Genomic DNA, 14,162 nt, shown 5'->3' with positions numbered 1-14,162 from the left:
TATACATGCTCAATACAGAATTTTGGAAAGTATAAAGAAAAATGTTTAAATCCCCCATAATCTTACCGGTTATCAATCACCACTGTTAGCATTTCTTTTTAATTTCCTTCCAATGAAAGAGAGTTCTTCTGAAAGGGAGACTATCATTTATAACAGTTTAGCGAGTGTCTTCTGGTCTAAAGAGAGGCATCTGGGTTTCTTTTCGTGACATTTCTGCTCAAGAAAGTGGCTGTATCTCAAACAACCACCTGGGGTGGTGGTCTTTGTTTCAACCAAAACAGCCAAAGAGCAAGGGTGCTACTTTTGTATCTGAAATTAAAGAGGTACTTCCATTTAATAAATACTGCCCCACCAGATATGTTGTTGTATGAGATTATCAATGACACATCCAGCAGGGGACCCCAACTGCTGTCACCAGAGATACAGAAAATTTAATAACGATATTATTCCTTGTTCCTTAATAATTATAGGCAGCTCCTAAAACTGTCCACACTCCTTCCCTACCTTGTTTAGTCCCTTTATCTAGACTTCCCAGCTATCCCAACCTAATGGTATACCTCCCTCAGAGAGAGACATCTCCACAATTTTTTTTTCCAAGCTGTTGGTTGGTTTTTCTCTTTCCTTCAGAACGGAGGTGCTATATACCCAGCATTTTAAAATGCAATGAAGAGTATTTTAAATTTTAAAAGGAGTGAAGGTGAAGAGCCTTCTTCCTACGTGTCCTGTCTTGCCAGTGGGAGACAACCAGAGAGTTACTGTGGACGGGATCTAAAGTGATCTCAAAGGGATTCTGATTGCCAGCTTCTCCTCTGAGTAGCTCTGCCTTTGCTGATGCAAACGTTCTCCCTTGTGGCAGTGAGCTGAGAAACCACTTGGTATACACTCCTAGACCAGCCTCTGGGAACCCTTAGAGCTTAAGTCATCAGCGATTTCTGAGAGTTTGGTCAAAGGATGCTTTTATCTCAAGTTTCCTATCCTAACTCTAAATTTACCATTAATGAATCTTGATAAGTTGTCCTTGACTGATTTCTTAAAAAAATTTGTTTATAGTCACTTATAATAACGGGTTTAACTTTTGTCCATAATACTCCCAAATGTTACACATTTGAATTAAAGTGTCAGGGCCGAACTTTGAATGACTCAGTACACCAACTTTTCATGCTAACCCTAATTAATATCTTGTGATAAAAGCTCATGAAGGAGGTAGTTAAGAGTATCTGAGTTGGTCAGCTATCCTGTAAGAAAGTCATTTTTGAATAGCCTGTTCTGTTCTGTAGCTTAAGTAGAAAGAAGTAGATGTGATCATTTAAAAATATGGCATGTGCTGTACCCCGATGAAATATCTTGGCATATTTTTATTTCCTTAGTGCTTTGTAGAAAATCGCAGACAATTTAACTAATGAATTAGGGATTTAAGAAAAACATTAATGTAACCTTAAATTTAAGTGATTTCTTCATAAGCCATTAGTAATAGGGTCATATGATTAATCACAGCACACAGCATCACTTAGAAATACTGTAGCATGTGTATGTGTGGAATATAAGAACCCCAGGACTAAGACTCTAAAATCAATCAAGATTATCTAGCAAAATAAATGTCAAGTGATGAAATACATTTACCCAGCAGCCCTTCTGCATCCAGCTACTTTACAAGGAATAAATTGCAAATTACTGTCATTTATTTCATTTTTTTCCTTGTCTGGCAGCTACAGTGTTCATCTTGTGGATGAGATGCCTCACAGAAGCTCACAACATTATACGATTAAAGCAGGTGGTCCACTCAGAATTTAGAGCCAGTTTATTTTTTCTTTAATAATTATTTGGTAATTAATTCGCTTTTTGTTCTCTTAATTACTGATCTCATCACTACATGTTGATGAGGCATATTTTCGGATTGGTCTCTAGATATACTTGAATTTGATCCAGCTACTGCATTATAAATTAGATGGTTGAACGAAGTTTTAAGATACTAAGAATAACTTCTAGATGCAGTTTTTGTTACACTTCTTGTAAACACAGAGCAAAACACAGTGATATATTTTTCAAAGAATACATGTGTTTCAGGTTAAACATTTTCCTGAGCTGATACAAAGATTCCCGTAGATGAGTGAACCCAAACCAGCAGAATCACAAACATTTTCTCACATCTTTGCCATCAGGGTTGCCAGAGCTCTATCTCTAATCACACATTACACATGCTTTTGGGTCACCTTGTAGACTTTTCAGTCCCCAAGGATTTCTGAACCACATGGGACCATCCAGGGTGATTCACTGAACTTCAGTTAGTTTATTTCAATCTTGAAATACTACTGAACTACAAAATCTACATTCAATGAGACTGATTCACTCAAAAAACATTTTAAACAATGTAAAATAAGTTAAACAGTGATAGATTGATCACTTAAAAAATAATATCCATGTTAAAATTACATACCTGTGCTTGGTAATGTCCTCCTTCTCAATCATTGTTTTTATCTGATCTCTATTCAATGTTATTGGTTTATTTATTAATTAATAAGTACTTATTGAGAACCTATTATGCATCATGTATTGCTCTGGGTTCTAATGACCTCTGCCTCAGCAAACTACAGGCATCAGGGCCAAATCCAGTCTGCCACCTGTTTTTGTAAATAAAGTTTTATTAGAACACATTCCATTGCCATTGGTTTACCCATTTTCTATGGCTGCTTTTCATGCTGCAACAGTAGAGTTGAGTAGTTGCAACACAGACCATGAGACCCGCAAACCTAAAATATGTGTTCTCTGAAAAGATTTGCCAACCCCTGATCTCTTATTATATTACGGACCATTTATAATCCAGTCTTAATATTCAAAATGATGGCCCTAGTTATTAAAATCAGTTAAACTTCCATATGCTAAGTTTACCTAAGGAAATGCACTGCTACAGTTTAGAAAAAAAATAAATAATGATTGAAACAAAGAGGAACCAAGATGTCCTCAGTTAATCAGAACATTAATTATATTGGATAATGTTTTCTTTCATAAAATTAAGATTAGCTGTGCATATTTAGAGCCAATGTGTGATCACAGGTGGCATCACTATCTTGGTTATGTTACTCAGTGCTTCACAATGCAATGTGCACATGAATTACCTGGGAATCTTGTTAACGTGCAGATTCTGACTCTGCCTGGGATCTGGGGCGGGGCCGGTGATTCCGTATTTCTAAGGAGTTCCCATGTGAGGCTGGTGCTTCCTGTCAGTGGGCCACACTAAGTACAGGGATAGGCTAGCATACGGCTGTTTTTAGCTTTATACCAAGGGAGAAACAGAATAGAAAACAGAAGTGAGGAACCAGTCGGAGACGTCGGGGCCTTTCCTTTCTACCTGAAGCCTATCTTCCATCTTGGCCCCCTCCCAGAAGAGCGTCACTAGTCAGAGAATCTAAACCTCTCTCTGGATATGCGCAACTCGGGAGGTTTCTAGGTTGAAGCCAATGGACTAGAAAATGTTTCACTAATTGTATCTCACACAGCCAGCTTCAAAATAATATATAAAATGACCCTTTCATGTGTCCATTTTTTAAATGAGAGCATCATTTCATTTCTTTCTGTTAATGTGCTTAACGAATTTTCGCCTTTAAAAAATGTAAAAGCAGGCCTGCCGAGTGGCTCAGTTGGTTAAGAGCTCACTCAAGAGTGTGAGCTCTGAGCAACAGCAGTTCGAGTCCCGGCCCGAGCTGAGCAGCCGCTGAGCTGCCAACAGGTGGCAGGATGGCTCAGCTAAAAAAAAAAAAAAATGTAAAAGCACTGTTGATGACCCATTTGCTCCAATTTTGAAATCTCTTGACTTCTCTACAACCATGCATATATTTAGCTTCCCTTAAAGCCAAAGTTTTAATATTGCCTTTGTGGGGGTGGGGAATGGGTGTGGTAATATGGAATATGTGGTAATAACAAACTAGCGTTCCAATTTCAAGGTATTACCTGTGATGCTAACATAAAAGCCACCCTCCTCCACTCTGAAAATCTTAACCAACAAAGTCATTGCCGGCACAGTATTTCACAGTAATGATTTCCTTAGCGATGCCCATCGCCTCTCTCATCTTGCAAATAGCTGCTGCACAGACAGCTTCAGAGGCTCCCCTCCGAGTGTGTGAGTCCTTCCCAAGCATTAGAATGTTTGAGTCCATTGAAAGCCATATATTTAAGCATCTGTTTTATAAATGAGCTTAAACCAATTTTGTCACAAATAAAAGATCTCTTATATGTCAATTATATCTCAATAACACTGGGAGAAAAAAGCTCTCTGAACAATTTAATTAGATGGGATGCCTTGAGGCATCGTTATAGGAACAAGTATGTGAAGAATGTACCGACAATCCCCAACCTAAGGATGGTTCGATTTACAATTTTTCAACTTTATGGTGGTGTGAAAGAGATACGCACAATTACATGAGAGTGTCAACACTTTGCTATAGAATAGTCTTTGTGTCAGATAATTTTGCCCAACTGTAGGCTAATGTAAGTGTTCTGAGCACGTTTAAGGTAGTCTAGGCTAAGCTATGATGTTTGGTAGGTTAGGTGTTTTAAATGCATTTTTTTTTTTTTTTTTTTTTAGCTGAGCCATCCCGCCACCTGTTGGCAGCTCACGGCTGCTCAGCTCAGGCTGACTCGAACCACTGTTGCTCAGAGCTCAAACTCTTGAGCGAGCTCTTAACCAACTGAGCCACTCAGCCGGCCCTTAAATGAATTTTTGACAGAATATTTTTAATTTATGATGAGTTTATCAGGACGTAACCCCATCGTAAGTAGAGGAGCATTTAGTTTAGGAAGCAAGGAAGGAGGCGCTACCTTTGCTTTATAAGTATTTTTGATTTAAGAATGAAATTTTTTTCCTTAGAAATTAATTAAACAATGAGAAAAGATGAAGCTTTTTATCATTAAAAAGTTACAAAGTAGGGGCATTAAGGGGAAGGACTTCTGGTTTTAATTAATGTGAGCTCTTTTTCTCTTCAACTAGTTTATTAAAAAGATTAATAATGCCTTATAAAGGTATAAAAGTATTATTAAAATTATAAAAACTTTAAAATAACCAGGAAGCTCCTTTTCAAAGAGAAAATTCCGCTCACACAGCTGCAGTAGAAGGCTGGCGTCTGGCCTTTGTACACTGTGTGCAGGAATAACCTGTGATACTCTTGATCCTAATCATGGGGGAGAAAAGCTTCCTTATGAGCTTCACAAAGTACACATTTCTGCTCAGCCATTGCAGCCTGTTCTGGCTGAAATATGATTGCAACTGTTATAGTAGCCTTGATCAAAGAATTTTGGGTAAGAGACAAATCGACTATCACAAATGAAAACTAAGAAAATTGGATGTATTGGATGCTCAATTCCTCTGTTCTTTCTTTAGAAATTTAAATGGCATGCTTTAGGTACATAGGTCACTTTGAAAGTAAATTAGAATTACCTGGGAAAACTAAGAATGAAAAAGACTTAGCAGTTTGTGTAATTACCTAAAGTTGACCGTGGTCCACTTTTTGATACAGCTTCTTTGTGCAAGCGGGATTCTAGCCTGGGTTCAGGATCTGTGAATGATCCCTTTAGCACTATTATGCTATAGTTACTTTGTAACCTGTCATTACAGTGAACTTCAATTTAATATGACAGATGGTACTTGTGCATTAACTGCTCACAGACCTCGCTGCAGTAAACACAACCGCCTCTGCGTTCTCCGAGTTGTGAGGAAGGATGGCGAAAACAAGGGCAGGCAGTTTTATGCTTGTCCTCTACCTGGAAAAGCACAGTGTGGATTTTTCGAAGTAAGTGTAAGATTTATTAAGCTTGCTATAGTGTAATTGAATACTTCAGTTATTAAAACATGACAAACAGCAGTCCTTTTCCGGTTTTACCTTTAAATTTTAAATAACCATATTGACATTCAGTCTAAAGCCTGAAGGTTGAATAAATTAAAATTCAAGGAGGTTCATCAAAAAAATAAAAATTAATCAAATGATAGGTAGAAGATTGGTAGAGTGTATCGTATCTGTAACCACAGTGTAGCAGTGTCGCCCTTGGTTTATAAACATGAAAAGGTATTGAGTCATTTTTTCCCCGGTGGCTGAACAACCAAAGATACAAATGTGCTCGTCCTAACTTAAATGCTACATGAAAACCTTCCGCTTACACATTGGATAGAGGTACATAAGAAAAATAATTTACATGCTTTGGATTTACACTATAAACTTAGTGAATCCTACTTCACGTGCTTGACCCAACAAATGTGATGGCACCATAACAATGTAGATAGAGGTGATTCCCCAAGCCTTTTTGATCTGTGAATGTGCCCCTGAAAACGAATGTGAGATAGGAGCCAAGAATTGGGTCCTTCTAGCCAGTCGCACTTTCTGCCTTTCTCACTGTGAGCAGCTCACCATGCTGAGTGTGATTCTAATGTTAACGATATGTATTTTTCCAACTGCTTCATCTGGTGCATTGCTGGGAAAAATATATATATTGATCTGTTTCAGTGCCAGAGCAAAAATTTTCCGGTTGAGGAGAGAGAAAGTAGCTTATCTTCAACATATCTTCCTAAGGAATTTCCCAGGGAAAATTTGGTAACGATTTTAGATGTTAAGCCCTGCGCAAAGTGTGACTCCATTCCACTAAACTTACAGAGCGGCTCCTCGAGAAGCTTTTATAGATGTCATGGAGAAAATGATTCGCAATATTAATAATAGCACAACCTGGTCCTCAGACCTCTCTTGAAGCCAAAATAAACAAGAATAAGAGGAAAACAGTGGAATCTGCCTAAATTAGTTCCAGTAATCCTGTATTGGATTCTTTAAGAGACTAAGGAAGTTTAGTATTAGAATCATGACAAATCTTTGATCTGAATAGTTTTAACTAAAACAGATCTATAGCAGAAACATTGGTTTTTGCTTTACAGCAAGACAAAGGGAAGTTCAGAATTAAGTCAATTTTCTGTGAGATTGAAGCAAAGTTGCAAGAGGTGCTTCTTATAGGATATAAGCTTTTTTGAGGGCAACGAGTAATGACATGTCTGTTTTACAATGTCAAATGAAAAGGAAGAGCGATGAAGACAGTATGGCATTAATCAAATGCACCCAAGCTTAGCCTGCACATCCTTCTAGCTTTCATCTAAACGTTACAGTCTTTGTGTTTTTTCCCACAGTGGGCAGATCTGTCCTTTCCGTTCTGCAACCACGGCAGACGCTCTATCATGAGAACCGTGTTGAAGATTGGACCTAATAATGGAAAGAATTTTTTTGTGTGTCCTCTTGGTAAGGAAAAACAGTGCACTTTTTTCCAGTGGGCAGAACATGGGCCAGGAGTAAACGTTATTCCAGGATGTTAATATTTTCTCTTTCTGTAGAATATCTGGCATTTAATCTCTTCACACTACTATGTATGTTGAGTCCCCTTTTGTTTAAGAGAAAAGTTGTAGAATATCTATGGTACATGGTAAAGTTATTTCAACATTTGAAAACTTCATTTTTTTTTTATGTGTGCCATCTTTCCATTCTATGACTATGTATATATATTTTTACCTTGATGAATGCTATATATGTTTTATCAAATGTACAGTATATTCCATTTAGTACGTATATTTCATGCATTTAATAATGACAATAAAGTACTTTTAGTATGATCTTGGTCTCTTGTAACTTCTTTGGGGAAACAGTTAATATTTTTTTTTTAGGACAGGATTATGCAGTACGATAAAATAATAAGGTATTTTGTCTGAAATGAATAATTTTCTCCAGTATCACCACTAGTCATAACATGTGATTAAAAGTGCTTTTTGTTTTCTTAAATGAAATTTAAGAAATGAGATCTTTTTGGAAAAGAATATTTTCTTTGTTGTTTTTTTTTTATTTTATTAAGCACACATGAAGTTCTTGTTAGATGCTAGTGATATGCCAAACACTTCTATAACTTCAAATGTAGTTTTGTGGAAAGCTATGGGGATTCAGAACATAAAAGTAACATTTAAGAACAGAAGATGCCTGTGTATCTTGAGAAGTTGATTTAAATTTTTTCTGATCTTGATGTGAATATCTGTTAATTTTTTTTAAATAAGTCAATTTCAAAGGTTTAATAATGTGTTATTTTTTAAATTTGTAGTTTTATCTTAACTCTCCTTTTATTTTGTTTTTTTCCCAATGTAGTTCAGGTAACTATGACTATTTCCCAAAAGAAAAGAAAAACCTCACTCTTAAGGTATTTCTGCATTATTTTGGAAAATTCCATTCAGAACTGGTTCAATCTATTAAAGAAAAATGGACAACATGGAAGATGGCTTGAACCCCTTTCCCATTCTATCAGTAAATTTTCCATGTGCACACCTCTAGAGGTTAGCAACATATAAAGTTACCAGCAAGGAGAGAGCATATTCCCATAGTTTTATATGTGTTTGAGCTCTGCACTGAAGATAAAGAATTAGAACCAACCCAAGATCAGTGCTCTTAACCCAAAGAGTTCAACAGGGCAGAGACTGCATGGAGCAGATGAGAAACTGGATTGGACCACTGACGATCTTAGTGACCCGACACGAAGTTCACAGTATGCATTCAGGAGGAAACTGAAAATTAATTGTGCAACACGGAGGGGAGAGGCCTATTGCAAATCAGGCTTCCATAAATTCCAGCCTCCAAAAATTACCAAATTAATTACAAGGAAATAAGGAGAATATAGCACAAGCAATTTCAATATGATAAACTTAGATACTTAGCTAATAAGAAATGTTCAGGATTTCTATGAAGAAAATTTTACTGAGAAGCATCAAAGAACCAGATGGATAGACAAAACAGGATCTTGCTTAGACAGGATGGGTGTCTTAAAAATGACATTCTTCCAAACTTAGTTTTGAGTTTTAACAAAATGTCACGTTAAAATCTCAAGGAGGTTTCTGCATTCATTATGCATTAAGCTCCAACTGAACCCAACTCTAGATTCTGGACAAACTCAAAAACAATACTGGAGAGTGAAGAAAAGCAGGCAGATGCTGGAGGGATGTAAGATTTGGGAGAAGGCAGCAGCAGGAGATGATTTCCCATTTTTTTAGTTTTTATCCTGAGGGCAGAGCGCAGTCAGTATCCAGTGGGGTGGCCAAACCCCCCACAGAAAACTTGTGGTATTTCTGGCCTAAAGAGCCAGCAGGCAGTTTGGGCAACCACAGCCACTGGAAAGAGGGAAATTTCAGAAAACATTCCAAGAGCAGGAGCCCCAAGTTCTGTGTTTAAACGCTATGTCTTGATTGACCCCTGAACCACACACACGTGGGTGGGACAGACTGAACACAGAGCCGCTAAAGATAAAAGAACCGAACTCAAATTTGATCTGCTGCCCAAGAAAACTCACAGCTTGAATCCAACCAAATTAATTGCCTGCTGAGACAAAAACATCAACACTCGATAGAAGAATATACCAAATCCAGTTTCCACTGCATAATAGCCACAATATTCAGGAGTCACTCTGAATTATGCAACATATGAAGAACAAAAAAAAAAATATGGCCCGATTTCAGAGAAAAGAGAATAAACCAAACCCGACTCCAAGATGACTGGGATATTGTAATGAGCAAATAAGGATTTTAAGCAGCTATTATAGCTATGCTCATTGAAGTGAATACTAAAGGAAAATAATACCAGATAGAAACGCAAATCTTCAAGAAGCAATACAGAAAACCTGAAATGGCACATATCTAAATACTCAGCATTATTTTGCCCCTTAGTTTTTTAAAATGCAGAGGACTATTTAAAGGAAAAATTATGCCATTGTCTTGTGAGGATTTATAATGTGTGTAGATATATATAACAACTGGAGCACAAGGACAGAGTGGTCCAAGGACCCATACAATTGCAAGTTTTCCACATTTTATGGGAAGTGGTACCATATTAATGTTAACTGTGAAACGTTCAGTATGTAGATGTGATACCTATTAACAGATTTGGGAAATTTTCAACCACTATTTCTTCCAACACTTTCTTAGTCCCTCCCCTCTCCTGAGTTCCAGTGAAACAATATCAGATTATTAGGTTGTTATTGTCCCACAGATTTCTGGGCTCTATTCATTTTTCTCAGTCCATTTCTCTCTCTTTCCCTCCCCCCCCATCAAACTGAGTAAATTTTATTGAACTGTCTTTACGTTCACTAACTATTCTGTCATCTTCACCCTACTATTGAGACCATCCAACAAATTATTTTTTTTTATTTCAATGATTGTATTTTTCAGTCCTATAATTAACACCTGGTTCTTTATTATAACTTCTATTTCTTTGTTGAGATTTTCCACTTTTTTTCATTGAGAATTTCAATTTATAATCGATTCTGGAAGCACTTTTATGATGACTGCTTTAAAATCTTGGTTGGGGCCGGCCGAGTGGCGCGTTGGTTAACAGTTGGCTTGGGACGCCAGCTCTGAACAGCAGGGACCCGGTTCAGATCCCACATGAGGGCCAGTGATGCTACACCCTCTACAGCTAAGATGGTGAACAACAGCTTGACCTGGAGCTGGGCTGCGGTGAGTCACGGGGTGACGGCATAGGCTGCAGTGGGCTGCCGTAAGCTACCGTGAGCCGGCTGGCGGGCAAGTGACTGCCTCACCCAGGGAGAGCGCAATGATCATACCAACATGGGCCAGTGAAGCGATGTCCTCCCCAACTAGACTGAAGAACAAAAGGACAGCAACTTGTCTGTTCCCGTTCCCCGATTCCCCGGCACTGTTCCCTTCTTCCAATTCTCCAATAAAAACTTTTAAGAAAATTAAAAAAAATAAAAAACTAAAATCATGGTTGGATAATTCTAATATTTGATTGATTTTAGTATTGTCATCAGTTGAGTGTCTTTTTTTCCTTCAGTTGTGGTTTTCATGGTTTGGGGCATGATGGGTGATTTTTTATTATATTCTGTTGGGAGACTCTAGATCTTATTTAAATCTTTTCTTTAGTCGTAATTATGTTTCGATTGAGTGTGTAAGCTCTGTCTTACACTGTAGGCTTTAGTTCCAATGACAATTTAGTTTTCAGAGCCCTGGCAATAGGTTCCTGTCTGCTTGGTTCCTGTCTTGCTGTGGCTGCTTGTCGATCCCTCTGGTACTGTCTGCAGGCACCGAAGGTGATTCTCTGGGCTGCCAGTTGCCTCTAGGCCTCCTTGTGCTGGAGGATGGGGGCAGTAGGAGCTACTGTACCTGTGTTTCCTGCCCCCTGGTGGAGGGAAACGGTATTGCCATTGTCCCACAGCGGCAGAACCAGGACAGGACTGTCATCTGTTCATCCTTGCGCTGAAATTTTGGAAGATGCTGTGTGGTCTGCTGGTATTCATCTCTTTTGAGTTTGTCTGCCTATGTTTTGGTATTTCAAGCCAATATTAGATGAATGTAAAGGCTTTTAATCATGGGGAGGAAACCTGAGAATGAGATAGAAGGTGAAATTAGGAAAACAATGATTTTTAAGAGCCACTGGTTTTTTCGTTTTGTTTTTTTTAAAGATTTTACTGGGGAATCGGGGAAAAAGAACAGACAAGTTGCTGTCCTTTTGTTCTTCAGTCTAGTTGTGGAGGATATTGCTTCACTGGCCCATGTTGGTATTATCATTGTGCTCTTCCCAGGTGAGGCAGATCGGTCGTGGGCCACTGCACGGCTGCTCACGGTGGCTTCCAGCCACCCATGGTAGCTCATGGCAGCTCACTGCAGCTTCACTGCAGCCTACGCCATCGCCTGATTTGCAACAGCCCAGCTCCAGGTCAAGCTGTTGTTCTCCATCTTAGCTGTAGAGGGCGCAGCGTCACTGGCCTTAATGTGGGATCTGAACCAGGACCCTGCTGCTCAGAGCTGGCGTTCCCAAGCCAACTCTTAACCAATGCGCCACTCAGCCCACCCGAGCCACTGTTTCTTGAGTCCTCATTTGGTGACACCTGCGGACACTTTTCATAGATCATTACACTTAATCCTCTTGAGCACCTGTGAAATCGGCTTTTTATTGTTATTTCTAATTTTCCAGTTTAGGAAATCTGTCTTGATGTGGGTTAGGTAAGAACTATGGCTGTGTCACACAGGCTGTGGTGCGAATGCAGTTTGCATAGCTCTAAAGCCCACACTCTGAATAAGCTGTTCTCATTTCCATGTATTAAAGAAAAGTGGCTGTACCCAAAATTGCATGCCTTTGCTATGTATAAATATCTAACATATGCAAATGAAAAGAGATGTGGTATGATGATAAGATGATGGTATTTTTTTTCTCTGAAACTTGTCATGTTAAATTTAAATGTTTTTCAATTACAGTTGACACAATATTATATTAGTTTCAGGTGTACAACATAGTGATTAGACATTTATTAATATATAACTTATGAAGTTATCACCCTGATCTGTCTAGTACCCTTCTGACACCATATAGTTATACAATGTTAAAAGTTCTAGAAGTTTATTTTGACTTTCCGTTACTTTCTATTGCTTTTATTTATTTAACTTCCATTAAAAACTTTTTAATTCAGGGGCCAGCCAAGTGGCGCGATGGTTAAGAACTGGCTTGGGACGCCAGAGGGCCCCGGTTCGGATCCCATATATGAGGGCCAGTGACACTGCCCTCTACAGCTAAGATGCTGAACAACAGCTCAACCTGGAGCTGGGCTGCCGTGAGTCGCTGGCGATGGTGTAGGCTGCAGCCCTTTGGCAGTGGGTTGCCATGGGCTACTGTATGTAGCCAGCAGCCAGCATGAGCGGCCAGCAGCCGTCCAGAAGCTGGCGACTGATGTGCCTTGCCCGGGAAGAGCACAATGATGGTGCCAACTTGGGCCAGTGAAGCAACATCCTCCACAACTAGACTGAAGAACAAAACGACAGCAACTTGTCTGTTCCCCTTCCCCCAATTCCCCAGCACTGTTCCCATCCCCCCAGTTCCCCAATTAAAAACAAACAAACAAAAAAAACCAACTTTTTAATTCATTATTTCCACGTACTTTCTAACAGTACCTGTCATTACATATTCTAGGTCATCATTACCCACAAGTCAGTATGTGAAATGAATGAACAAATAAATATTCTAATTAGTTTCCCAAAAGATGTAACCTCTTTTTTCTTTGTATCTTTACAGCACTTTCTATCTCTTCTAGAGCATATACTACAGTCTGCCTCCTGTTACGTTATTTGTTCTAGCTGCATTTCCTGATGTTCATATCCCTAAGGTATTGTAGAGAACTCTTCTTTGTTCTTCACAGAATCTTACCAAGCATTGTGCCTTACACACAGTAGAAGCTTGGTAAACATTTGTTGAATTTAATAGATGATGGTTTAATATAATGTCAGTCTATAGAACATTTTTAACCTTGTTACCACTATTCAAACATGAATGCACTTAAATGTCATTGAAAGAGTGTTGCTGGTTTATTATAGAAGAGAAAGAAATTGCTTGGTGTCTAAAAGCTGTTAAATCTTGCTAGTAATTTAAATTCAAGCCTCCTTTTTGGAGTTTTATAGAAATTTGCTTACAAATGGACAGGCCAAAACTAATTAGATCTAAGGGTATGCATTCACTGAAAAGGAAAGAAGATATAAAAATAACTCTGCCTTACTGCTACACCATATTTAATACCAGAGAAGAAAAAAACATTACTGTTCCTCACAACGCCTATGAGTTTGAACCTCTTCATTTTACAGGAAACCAAGTCAACTGGTTTAAATAACTTCTTAGTTTTTAATTCAATTAATCTCTATTGAGCACCTACTATATGAAAAAACTCAATGATAAATAGTTTTAAAGATCTTGCCAATACATAAATGAGGTAAAAAATGATAAGGAACAACAGCCCTATAAGTGAAGCGTGGAAGGTGACAGGGAAGGAGAGCTCGCCTCTGATTCATGAGAAGAGGACATTCAGGAAAGAGGCAGCAGGTGGAATTTCACCTTGGTGAGGATTTGCATATGTAGAAGGGCGTTTCAGGCAGTGAAGTGAAGATATCTAAGAGCAACAGCACGGAGAATGTGTGGGGAATAGCAAATAGTCCCGCTTGGCTAGATCACAGGGTAGTTCAAAGAAAATAAGGAAGAGAAACCTGTAAAGGAAGAATCAATTCCATTTTGCTGCTGCAGATAGAGTTCCTAAGAAGGGCCAGTTCTTTGTTCTGAGCATATAAATTAAAAGTAAGTAAGGCACTCTCTCCCCTAAAGGAGCCTGTGGGCAGA

General features: G+C 38.5%; 1 protein-coding gene across 1 annotated transcript in view; it reads left to right on the top strand.

The window, feature by feature from the left end:
* NEIL3 (nei like DNA glycosylase 3) overlaps window positions 1–7,391 on the top strand; it is a 52,078-nt gene extending 44,687 nt beyond the window's left edge. The window contains exons 7-8 of the mRNA XM_019651730.1: window positions 5,606–5,780; window positions 7,154–7,391. Coding sequence (XP_019507275.1) covers window positions 5,606–5,780; window positions 7,154–7,336 — 358 coding nt within the window. The 3' untranslated portion in view covers window positions 7,337–7,391. The remainder of the gene's footprint in view (window positions 1–5,605; window positions 5,781–7,153) is intronic.
* The last annotated feature ends 6,771 nt before the right edge of the window (window positions 7,392–14,162 follow it).

Source organism: Hipposideros armiger, unplaced genomic scaffold, assembly GCF_001890085.2.
Source record: "Hipposideros armiger isolate ML-2016 unplaced genomic scaffold, ASM189008v1 scaffold_165, whole genome shotgun sequence".
Classification (NCBI taxonomy): Eukaryota; Metazoa; Chordata; class Mammalia; order Chiroptera; family Hipposideridae; genus Hipposideros; species Hipposideros armiger.
This window is presented reverse-complemented; position numbering and strand designations above follow the sequence as displayed.